The following is a 12,559-nucleotide window of genomic DNA, read 5'->3' on the forward strand; positions in this document are numbered from 1 at the left end:
ATTTAAGAATCAATTAACGTAGGCATATATTGATTGTAGGAGCTACCGAATTATTGTCTGTGTGGAGATTTGTAACTTGACCATGTTATATGTGAGGAGAACTCTTCGGATGACTACTGACCACAGAATGCGTTTTACTTTTATCTAAACATAAAAATGAAACTTTATCAGCCAGTCCCGAAATATCACTGCCATCAACATACAGCCGCAGCTCTTCGCCAGAATGTCAAGGAAGATTCTATATGAAACAAAGGAAGTTCCGCAGAGAAGTTAAATACTTAAAGACCTTTTTACGCAGAATACATTATACCAAGCAGAGACAGTATCTCAAGATATACTGTCCATGATCTATGGTGTAAGGTTCGTGGCGACTCGGGGCTGTTTCACGGAGAGTTAAGTCCAATATGATACAATGACATTGTATGTGTAAATCATTCACGGGACACATGATAATAGAATTGTCAAGAGTTGATTAATGGACATAACTAGCTAATTCAGGTATGTGGTATTCGCGTTGTCGCGACTTGTGCAAGGGGTGTTCTGTGGTCCCGGAGAGGTGCCTAGCAGTGCTGGTGTGTTCCTGTGGAGTGTTGAAGTCCCTGTTCAGTGAAACAGGGTCTCCCCACCTGCCTCAATTGACTCTCTCTCTCACAGGCTCACTGCGGGCAGAGAGCACGGGATAATGTTGGCCAACTATCCAGGTCACGCAAGCTGAAGGGTTGACTGACAGACAGCTTTTCTGCTACCTCCATTCAGGTGTGTGCTGGGCCGCGCTGAGCGCTCGCCCTCTTCTCTCGGGTCTCAGGGACGTTCTGTACCTTTCTCTCAACCTGCAGTCCCCTTACCCCCCTCGGCAGCACAGCCTGGGTCGTGAGGCAGCCAGTACCCGGATGACTTGTAGATTTCACACCGGAAATGAACTCCTTACCACACGAGATCGAGCGAGCCCGCTACTCGGCCGACATACGGAGTTTGGCGAGTGTTTGTTTTCAAGATAAGCGCTGTAGTGCAGCGGTTACTCGTGATGTCGCACCGTTGTAAAATGCTCATTTCTCTAAGTCGCCGACTATCGGAACATAGGGAGGCCAACTGACACAGGGAGAAGACGTGGAATTACTAACTCAATGTGGGAGTGAGCTAGGCATGCGACGTCAGGCCTACGGGATCGGTGTCGGGACGTCTAGCAGACTCCTGCTGTGTCTGATTGTGGTGGTCACTCTCTTGTGCACCCCGGGACCCACTAGGGCCATCAACTGTAGGATATGTCACCCAGACCTGTGCCCGCCCGTCCCTCGGGACCAGTGCCACGCGGGGGTCGTTACTGATATTTGCGGGTGCTGCCAGGAGTGTGCTCGGGCCCTCAACGAAACTTGTGGGGGCAAGTATGGTATTTTCGGCAAATGTGGCCCCGGACTAAAGTGTTTTATATCCCCCGCTGTGGGCCAGGCTATATCAGGACAGGAGGATGGTATTTGTAGAGGTAGGTGATACGACGGTATACATACCTAACAGTATATTACCCAACAGGCCATTGCACTGTATAACATAATGTAAAACTTTTCACATTTCTACACTTGTTGCGTGAGTTGGCCTGTATTGGCAGAGGATCAATACAACTACACCTACAATAAAGTTTGAATTGCCGTGTTTTGTAGAGGCGACAGCTTATGTAATGCAATACTCGGGTGACATACAGACAGGTCCACATTGCTTGGAATGTTTGACCCGCAGCTGTCGCCACCAATAACCCTGTTTGTCAATTTGGGTCTATCCATATGAAATAGTTTGCATATTTCATCAACGACCCTAATTCTGTTCGATTTCATTGACTTGTTGTGAGTGTTCAGTATTTTATACGACATTGATAAGCACGGTAAACAGGTCCTGTAGCGTGTTTCAATGAGGGGTATATCTGTGTTGATAGCGTCGGCACGATACAACTGCAACCTCCCACACAGCGATCTATACAAGACGGTGTTATAAGGCGAGCACGATCTAGTGCGAAGACAAAGATATTCGATGTCCTATTTATCACAGTCCACACCTGAGGTGTGCATAGCACCTGGTCAGGCTAAAACATCGTCTCGCTTATATACAGTCAGATGTAAACAATAATAAACACACGGGGACCGAGGATGGGGGGTGGCAACAAAAATAAACGGAGATGGGGTAGTGTTTAGCGGTGTGGTGTTGCATTAGGGGATGGTTGGTCACCTGAACGGTAGACCCCTTGCATATCAAACACGAATATGAGAGAAAACGGTGGAGATATGCAACTGAAAGGGTACCGCAAGTAGTATGGCGCTTTGAACGTACATGATCTGGTGGCTCGACGCTGTTGTTTAGTTAGATATTGTCGGATTAGGTCTCGTGGGATGGTGAGAAACGAGGGAGGGGGTTCTTCGTTATTTGAAGGGAGGCATGGGGAAAAACCGACGTCGTATGTTCGCCACAAGGGGAGACCTTAACAGTGGCATGCCTTGGCGCATGGCCAGGTTCTTACGCGCGATGTCATTCAAACGTTTGGTGGAGAGCCATGCATTTTTTTTTAAATAAACGTAGTGTTGTAGACGCAAGGTTGATGCAGCCGGTTGACTTGACTTAACTCTTTAAATGTCCGACCTGCCTCTGTCGATGTGATGGTCACTGATGCGAGGAAAGGAGACGCGACAGGGCATTTCGTCTCGTCGTGTCAAAAACATCTCGGAAATTGATAATATGAAGGCATACGCTTGCCATCTGCCTCAGGAATCTCGACAGTGTGCGAGTAATTTAGTAAAGACAAAGGTGTTCCCATTGAATCTAACCAGGTGTGTCGAGCTTCCGTAGTGAATTTCCTGTGAAGATCGTTATTTATTTATTAGCCAGGCGATGTCTGATTGCCAGTGTGTGCATGTGGACTTGTTGCAAACAAGTGATCTGATATAGTCAACGGCGTCATTAATTTATCATAGGGCAGGAAAATTTGAAACCGACTCATAATATAACGGTCAGGGATCGTATATCTCAATTGTCTTGTTACTATGCATGGAATGTGAAATAATTCAAATAGTTTCATATTTATGTTACATCACGTTTTGAATATTAGCACACGGAATGTCAGCGACGCTTTAATGTTGGATCTGCCCTTTGTGACATTTATTACTTGAATATGTAAATTTCAGTTCATAGTTTAAAAAAATGTTAGATTTAAGGAACACAAAGTTCGAGTTAACCCAGACGTTAGCCAAATATTAAAGGGTCGTAAACAAGGACGTCAAACCATTTTCAAAGGATGTTCTTGTACGAATGTCGTCATTAAGATTATTGATATTCGAAGGGAACGTTGACATCTACGTAAGTGTCCATGAAATGCACGCGTGAAGCGGTTGCGCGAGAGTGAGTTTTCAGTGTGAGGAGGGAGAGTAGGAAGCGAGACTGACGACCGAGGGATGGGGTGGGGGAAGATTTGCATGGGATACCACCCAGGGACGGTCGGTTTTCTTATTGTCTTGAGTCGACAATGTCTTCATTTAGCGATTAGGGCACAATGAGGCTATCTTCTGGTGATTGATCACAAGTCTGGAGTGTTTGCTTCACCACGTATTACAGCAGAGCTCGCCAGCCGTGGGCAGATCACAAGGCGGTTTCCTATTCTAACAGTGCCTTGTTAGGCTTTTGTCGCGTCCCTGCTCAGCAAGACTCTCTCGACCATGATTTAGTTCGTTTGTTCTTGGTTCCCTCATTTGAATATTATCATTACCATTTGCGACAGATAGAGACATTAGAAACTACAAACTCCGTTCATGGACAGTCCGATCACCGTTTCTCGTTATCTGGCGATTAACGGAGGACCATCAATCAAGGAGTCAGTCAACGTAAATTTGTCGCGTCTGTGATTTTTTTTTTACATTCTTGCCTTGTGGGTGCTGATTGACATTTGGCTATTCACAATAGTAAATACGATAGCAGCAGCGAGACATTAAGAAACACTCTTATGGAATATTTCAGAAGTGCGGCATGCCTGTTATGCAATCGCCCAATGTGAGGTCGTGTTTCGCCTGTGTGTTTTACGGCCTCTCTACATGGATATGGCTTATATCACGCATCAACTCACAAAGTGTCCGTGTTTTTGCAATTTTGCGGAGCCCAGACCATATATAGTAGTTTTAATGTATCCTTAAACGAACTGGCGGTACAGCTCACACACAATAAATGTCATGTCTATAAACCGTATTTTGTTAGCATTATGCTGATTGATAAATAAATACGCGTGGTTTTCAAATGGAAATGACATGTTTGTAGTGAAGCAATTCCAACCTTTTTCGTATTGAAATGGCACTTTTCTTCTTTTATCCGTTTGACATGAATGAGGCGGCTGTGACACATCCAGGGATCGCTAAAATCCCAGCCCCTTTAAGGCCAGCTGGAGGCTTGGAACATCCCTGATTTGCCCGTGTCCTATCGGTTCAAACCGATTAAAAACTTTCTGATATGATATTGCGTACGTCTCTTGGCTAGAAACGGTAGAAAAAGGCTTGATATGGACAGAAAAGTACTAAGCTTTTTTGACACAAGGGGTTCGACTCTGTCTGCTATCTGTCATTATGTCGTTAATGTGTCACAGAGTTCCGTATGCTATGCTATCAGTAATACACATACAAGGCTTGATTGACAGTTCCAGCAATAGACTCGTTTCAGGGGAGTTTATTGCAGTTTGCGTACTTGGTTTTCAAGACGCGTGTGAAGGAATATAGTATATGATAGTTTTATGTTTCTTGGTAATAAATGCGTTTTCTTTGACATAAACTACCCCCTTTTAATTGTGGTTTAATATTTTTTTCTCATTTATGTCAAATGGCTGATGTTGCTGAGAGACCTGTTATTATTATTATCACACTGTAAAGGTGTCAATTTTCTACAGGAATTGGTTGCGAAATTCAGCAACCTCCACAGTATAGTATTGAGTGCATGTTGACACATAAATATTCAAACATTCAGATACTATGATTTGTTTGTGTGGGAAGATGGAATACTATGAGATATGGTTTATTAAAGTAATCAGACGCCAAGGTGAACTATTGAAAGTTTTTCACCCTCTGAGAACATTATTGAGTAGATGTTTGAGACGAATGTACTGACAGAAATTCGTTGGATATTTTGATGAAGCTTTAGTATGAGTTAGGGGCTGGTATGTGCTGTTTGTACCATCTCTTTCAGTCATTCTGTTAGCTCATTCTTATTTTTCAAAGGGCTGATACACCCGGTGAGATGGGCTTGTTTTCTCTATCAAGTGGTATTTTCTATTCAATCATTTTCAATAGCATCTTCTTTCAGAGCAAAAGTAAACTTATGTACATAAAAATGTGGTGAACATATGTGTTGGCGGGACCTGTTTGTGGAGGCATTGAGTGAAAATTGATGTATTAGTGTGACATTGTTATCTGATGCTTTACACAGGTGTGTATGTTGTGAAATCAGCTGTGTCTGGTATCTTCACCTGCTAATTACAACAGGTGTAAACACAGGTAGCTACTTGTGCACCCTGGGTAGCAGTGGAGGTTGATGGGGAGGTGACTGGGTTAGAATTGTGCAGATATTTGCTTAGCTTCTGAACAGCCTCTGTCTGTCAGGACCTCCTTCTATCAAGACCTACTTGATGGATTTCATGTGATGATGGATTGGGTAATATTATCATCAAAATTGGCTTTAAGGATAAACTGTGGTATGTGCAGTATTTCACTTTGCCCCTTTTCCGAATTTAATCCTTATTACCTCATTGTGGGTCGGCTGGTGGTTGAAGGCTCTTGGGGACCACTGGGAACTGGTGATCAAATATTTAAGTTTGAGAGAGCTCTGGTTTGGATGAGAACTTGGTGATTTATGTGAGAAATACATTCGGGAGAGAGGGGAAAGCTGTTTGCCTGTGCTGTAGATGCCTGAAGAGGGACGTAACTAGTCAATAAACCTGCAGGTGGTACCTAACAGCCACAACACATGGCGATGATCCTACCTAAATTGTGATGTTTTAGTGTTGGTGTTGTAGACTTTCTTAGTGTTGATGTCATACACTGCCTTAGTGTTGGTGTCATACACTGCCTTAGTGTTGGTGTCATACACTGCCTTAGTGTTGGTGTCATACACTGCATAAGTATTGGTGTCACGAGTGCCGGTGTCATACACTGCCTTAGTTTTAGAATCATACACTCCCTTAGAGTTGCTGTCATGGGTGCTGGTGTCATACGCTGCCTTAGTGTTGGTGTCATATACTGCCTTAGTGTTGGTGTCATACACTGCATTAGTATTGGTGTCACGAGTGCTGGTGTCATACACTGCCTTAGTTTTAGAATCATACACTGCCTTAGAGTTGCTGTCATGGGTGCTGGTGTCATACACTGCCTTAGTGTTGGTGTCATACACTGCCTTAGTGCTGGTGTCATACACTGCCTTAGTGTTGGTGTCATACACTGCCTTAGTGTTGGTGTCATACACTGCCTTAGTGTTGGTGTCATGAGTGCTGGTGTCATACACTGCCTTAGTGTTGCTGTCATACACTGCCTTAGTGTTGGTGTCATACACTGCCTTAGAGTTGCTGTCATGGGTGCTGGTGTCATACACTGCCTTAGTGTTGGTGTCATACACTGCCTTAGTGCTGGTGTCATACACTGCCTTAGTGTTGGTGTCATACACTGCCTTAGTGTTGGTGTCATACACTGCCTTAGTGTTGGTGTCATGAGTGCTGGTGTCATACACTGCCTTAGTGTTGCTGTCATACACTGCCTTAGTGTTGGTGTCATGAGTGCTGGTGTCATACACTGCCTTAGTGTTGGTGTCATACACTGCCTTAGTGATGGTGTCATACACTACCTTCGTGCTGGTGGCATATGATGCCTTAGTTTTAGAATCATACACTGCCTTAGTGTTGGTGTCATACACTGCCTTAGTGCTGGTGTCATACACTGCCTTAGTGTTGGTGTCATACACTGCCTTAGTGCTGGTGTCATACACTGCCTTAGTGTTGGTGTCATACACTGCCTTAGTGTTGGTGTCATACACTGCCTTAGTGTTGGTGTCATACACTGCCTTAGTGTTGGTGTCATACACTGCCTTAGTGGTGGTGTCATATACTATTGTGTGAGAGCCATTATTGGTCTTGTGTTGATGTACAATGTTAGTAGTGTTTACACTGATTTGACATCAGGACAAGAAGATGTAAGGTGTGTGACAAGTAGTAGTAGTATTATTGGTCATCATGAGTGAGTGAGTGAGTGCTGCAGCGTGTTCAGACAGACTGGAGAGGTCATATGGAGTATCTGCTGAAGCAAACAGCCTGAGACATGAGGAAGTCACTTGCGGTCTTATAGCTCCGGCTTCAAAGACTGTAACGAGCTCCCAGGTAAACAATGCAAACTGCAAATACAGGTAAAACCAGGTCAGGTGGACATTTGGATCACTGAGGGGAGATGAAAGATATAGCAGAACAACGGGCTATTGGATGGGAGACCTACTTCCACATATTACTTGCTTATACATTGGGACTTACACAATAGTGCTTACACTGCAGGGCTTACTCCATAAGACTTTCACATAAGAGATTACACTGTAGAGCTTACTCCATAAGACTTTCACATAAGAGATTACACTGTAGAGCTTACTCCCTAAGACTTTTACATAAGACATTACACTGTAGAGCTTACTCCATAAGACTTTCGATCTTCCTGAGGCAAGAGAGATAAATGACTTTAAAAGTCCAGTTTCTATCCTTGCCGAACTAGGCTGGATTTCCTGGGCTTGATCGTAGCGCCACCAGTGGTTATTATGAGTTATGTCCCTTCTGAGCCTCTCCTATGGACCAATCAGATTCCATCACTTGCATTTGTTTCAAACAAAATGGCGGCGCCCAGTCAAGACGATCTGATCGATAATCAAGATCTATATTGTGATAAAACGTGTCTTACATTGCGTCAAATCACGCGAACACATTGATTAAAAACATGAAGAGGTTTGGAAAATATCTGTTGACAACGAGTTGGTGGTGCACAAGCTTTGCAAATCCTGCAATCAATCGAAATCTCCACAACAGTTTACGAACCGGATTTCGATTTCGTTGCGAGATTTTGATTGGACTATGCATAGACTCATTAGTCCAGCCAAGATGTAACTCCATAATACCAGCCAAGTTCAGCAAGGGTGGAAACTGGACTTTTATAGTCAGTTAACTCTCTTGCCTTGGGAAGATGAAGACTTTCACATAAGATATTACACCGTAGAGCTTACTCCGTAAGACTTTCACGTAAGAGATTACACTGTAGGGCTTACTTGATGGGACTTTCACATAAGAGATTACACTGTAGAGCTTACTCCATAAGACTTTCACGTAAGAGATAACACTGTAGGGCTTGCTCCGTAAGACTTTCACGTAAGAGATTACACTGTAGGGCTTACTCCGTAAGACTTTCACATAAGATATTACATTGTAGGGCTTACTTGAGGGGTGCTTTCACGTAAGAGATTACACTGTAGAGCTTACTCCGTAAGACTTTCACATAAGAGATTACACTGTAGGGCTTGCTCCATAAGACTTTCACATAAGAGATTACACTGTAGAGCTTACTCCGTAAGACTTTCACATAAGTAGATTACACTGTAGGGCTTACGCCATAAGACTTTCACATAAGAGATTACACTGTAGGGCTTGCTCCATAAGAGTCACACTAGTGCTTACAACTGAGGGTAGGGCCAGATTGATTAGGCTGGAGCAGATTGATCAGGGTAGAAGTAATCAACTTTGATTGAAAGCAAGTGAGTTTGTGTTTATTGCTAAAAACTGCATCACAAAATGACAACCGCCATCGCAAGAGTCACGCCACGAAGGTAGACAAAGCGGTGTTGAGTACACCTGTCCTGATGGTGCTGTGCACTGTATCTTCAGGTGCGCCTGTGATGGAGGCGTTTGTGTCCGGTCTACACTGCATGATTGATCGTCTGTACATGAAGGCATATAGGTTATCGTTTGGAGTTTGTTATTTAGGATTCATAGTCTTAATGCTGGAGAAATGTGAAAATAGTATGTACATGTTGTTGTGAAACTATCGTGAGGTTAAACAAAAGTCCTGCATCAAAGACTTGGGAAGTGCGTATATCAGATACACAGCTTTCAAGTCCATATTTGTATTGCTCGGGCTAAAGAAATAACTGTGACACATTGTTATTTTAATTTAGGGGAATCGGTACATCATTCAACGTTTGCACTGCAGTTTTGGCTTTCCAGTGAAGATGGTTAAGAAGATGCTTCTGAAACTAAATTGTTTTTTTTCATGCATGACTGGATGCTCTCACATAGACACACCCAAACACTGGCATTGTGTGTTGTGATCTCTCTGTCCATCTGAGATCTGATAGTGAGATATCTCGCCACGAATTCTCAAATGCCTATTAATATTTTAGTCTGACTGATAGTAATCCTTGCCCCTATCAGATCTATCTTCGATGTTTTTTCATCTGTAAACACTAAAGTATTAAGGCTATTAAAAGATAATGGTGTCTGTTTATATAGTGTGTTTATCAAGATTAGGTAAAGAGTGACAACCTTGGACCGTCTTTTGATACAGGATAATGATGCTGAGCTGGAGGTGGGATGAAATGGTGTTTAATGTTGCGTTCACAATTATTGTGGGTGTGGGTGTGGATGTGGGTGCACCGGCCCTTGTGTCCCTGCTTAAATAGTTCTAGATCAGTTAATATCACGAGTGTCAGAAATGCACTATCCTGTTATATGTGTATGTGTGGGTATTAGTCCCGACTAATGCAGGTTTTATAGTGCTAGGTAACTGAGGTACCCCACTCAGACTTGTATGCTGACTCCGCCAACCAGTCCTTGGTTATCACCTTCATGCCGAGTGCCAGTCTTGTGGTATGACCTAGCCAGTATTCAAACCAGCCACCTTACACTCTTTGCAGACACCCTATCCACTAGACCACAGGGCGGTAGGGTAGCCTAGTGGTTAAAGCGTTCGCTCGTCACACCAAAGACCTGGGTTCGATTCCCATTTCTGGTGTCCCTCGCTGTGATATTGCTGGAATATTGCCCAAAATGGCGTAAAACCATACTCACTCATTCACTAGATCACAGAGATGACAGGACCCTTTGTACAAAGCAGTTATTGCTTTAATGTTTTCTCTTATACTCCAACCAACAAAGACACTAACAATAAGGCAGCAACCATTTGATTGAAGTGTGTGTGTGTGTGTATGGTCCCAGGGATTTTGGTTTGAAATATTCTTTTCTAATGATCAGGAGCTTGATTTTTTTTCTAAAACAAAAGCGCATGCTCAATTATGTCTGTGATCACTTTAATGCAGTCTGCAAGAAAAAGGACCATTATAATTTTTCCCTATAATGCAAGGAATATGTTATGAACATTCAGTAAAACCGGGTCTTGGATTATTATTTTTGAACAGATCCCTCAACCCCCCCCCCAAATAAATGAAATGGTTACTCCCCAATTGTAGCACTAAGATTTCTTTGTGTGAGCCTTCATTCATTTGGTTAGTGAGATATTTGAGTTATGCCCTTCGTGCCTATAGGAGTCTATAAGGGCCTACTGGTGCTTGAAAGCCAGGCACCAATGGCTGTTGCTATCATCCCTGTGGCTAGTGGTATCCTAGCTGTGATACTTGAATCTTAACTGTAAGGGTCTACGTGTAAACACAATTAAGACATTAAATGCTCAACTGACCATTCTCAAAACAGCCTTTATCGGGAGATCTTGGCGATCTGGGAACAAGAAGAAATAGATGATGAATCTCATATTTATTGTTTTCTCTTTCATGTGGAAAATCCATCGGTTAATTCGGTTCCACTGACCATATTGAAGGGAGTATGGTGTATTTATTGTCCCGGATTACTCACGACCTACTCCTGTTGTGTTGAGCAATATCTTGTGAGGTCTTGTAACTCATGAATATCAATGTGTGGTATTACGGCATTAGTCGTAGTAGTGTTGGGTGATTGAACAATGACATGCGCTTGACCTGGCCAGCCCTGTCATATATGGGTGTAGTACACGACGGTGCACTACCAACAACAAGCCGGCTAGTGTTTGGGCCGTTCACACTTCAGGCAGCAGTTATACTTATTTCTTGTCAATAGAGGAGCCTGTCATCACAGCTTAGCCCTTACACATGAGGCCATGGTTTTCTTCTCAGAGAGGTGGGACCAGCTTTTAAATGAGCCCATGGTTATAACGATTTATTGTCAGACGTGGGCTCTTTCTCACATCAGGCCATGTTTATAACTATATTTTGTCAGATATGTGGTCAAGCTTTCAAATGAGCCCATGGTTATAATGATTTATTGTCAGACGTGGGCTCTTTCTCACATAAGGCCATGTTTATAACTATATTTTGTCAGATATGTGGTCAAGCTTTCAAATGAGCCCATGGTTATAATGATTTATTGTCAGACGTGGGCTCTTTCTCACATAAGGCCATGTTAATAACTATATTTTGTCAGATATGTGACCAGGCTTTCAAATGAGCCTATGGGTATAACAATTTCTCGTCAGCGTGATGGCTTTTTCACACATCAGGCCATGTTTATAACTATATTTTGTCAGATATGTGGCCCAGCTTTCAAATGAGCCCATGGGTATAACGATTTATTGTCAGACGTGGGCTCTTTCTCACATAAGGCCATGTTTATAACTATATTTTGTCAGATATGTGGCCCAGCTTTCAGATTTAGCCCTTTCAGATTTCTTGTAAGGCATGTGGGGTCAGTGCTTCTCCATCAGCATGAATTGATGCTCTTGCTGTCCACCTCTTGTGTGTCCTTTCCCAGGACCAAGTAGATACATGTCACCATGGAATAGAGCTGGGGCGTAAAACAACATTCACTTACAAAGTGACGTGTGCAGTCACTTTGACTTACTGTGAATAATGTTTACACTTTGTAACCTCATATTAATGCCAATTTTATTATGTGTAATATAATAATTAGAAACTAGAAATTAAATCATTTTTTAATTAAAAATAAAACAAAAAAACCCAACAACATTCACTTACATTCCATTCTTCCATTATTAGATTTGATTCTTTCCTCTGTCAATAGGTAATTAATTTGTGGTTATTTTTTCAAATAGTCAAAGACTTTTTTATGTCAAGAAAAAGTATGGGCACATGCACAGATGATGTGCAACAGAGTCCTCAGTGAGTTTAAGTAAAATGTGATAGTTGTTTCATCTCCAAGTATCGGTACTGTCAGAGGGTTTATTTAAAAAATAAACGATAAGTGGGAGTTGTTTATCATACAAAAAAACACTGCAGGGAGAATAAACCATGAGGGGTGCAGCAATATCAACATTTCGTACAGCCTTTTTGAGGATGTCCATAAATTGTTCAGGCTTTAAAAACATTTACCCATATTTGAAATAATGATAATTGTATTCTCACAATTGTCACGTCGATTATCTGAACCCTTTTCTCCCAATACCGTTCATCATATCTCTCCTACGTTTGGATGCGATCGTTCGGCCATTTTTTTCATCTGTTCTGTCCAGCTGCACCTGTTGGGAACTCA

The 12,559-nt window shown here is 42.5% G+C and overlaps 1 protein-coding gene across 1 annotated transcript in view; it reads left to right on the forward strand.

Annotated features, from left to right (window-relative positions):
* Positions 1-754: 754 nt before the first annotated feature.
* Positions 755-12,559, forward strand: part of LOC139443078 (cysteine-rich motor neuron 1 protein-like) — a 93,831-nt gene continuing 82,026 nt past the window's right edge. The window contains exon 1 of the mRNA XM_071224010.1: positions 755-1,480. Coding sequence (XP_071080111.1) covers positions 1,144-1,480 — 337 coding nt within the window. The 5' untranslated portion in view covers positions 755-1,143. The remainder of the gene's footprint in view (positions 1,481-12,559) is intronic.

Source organism: Haliotis cracherodii, unplaced genomic scaffold, assembly GCF_022045235.1.
Source record: "Haliotis cracherodii isolate W230 unplaced genomic scaffold, xgHalCrac1.p SCAF_5, whole genome shotgun sequence".
NCBI classification, from domain to species: domain Eukaryota; kingdom Metazoa; phylum Mollusca; class Gastropoda; order Lepetellida; family Haliotidae; genus Haliotis; species Haliotis cracherodii.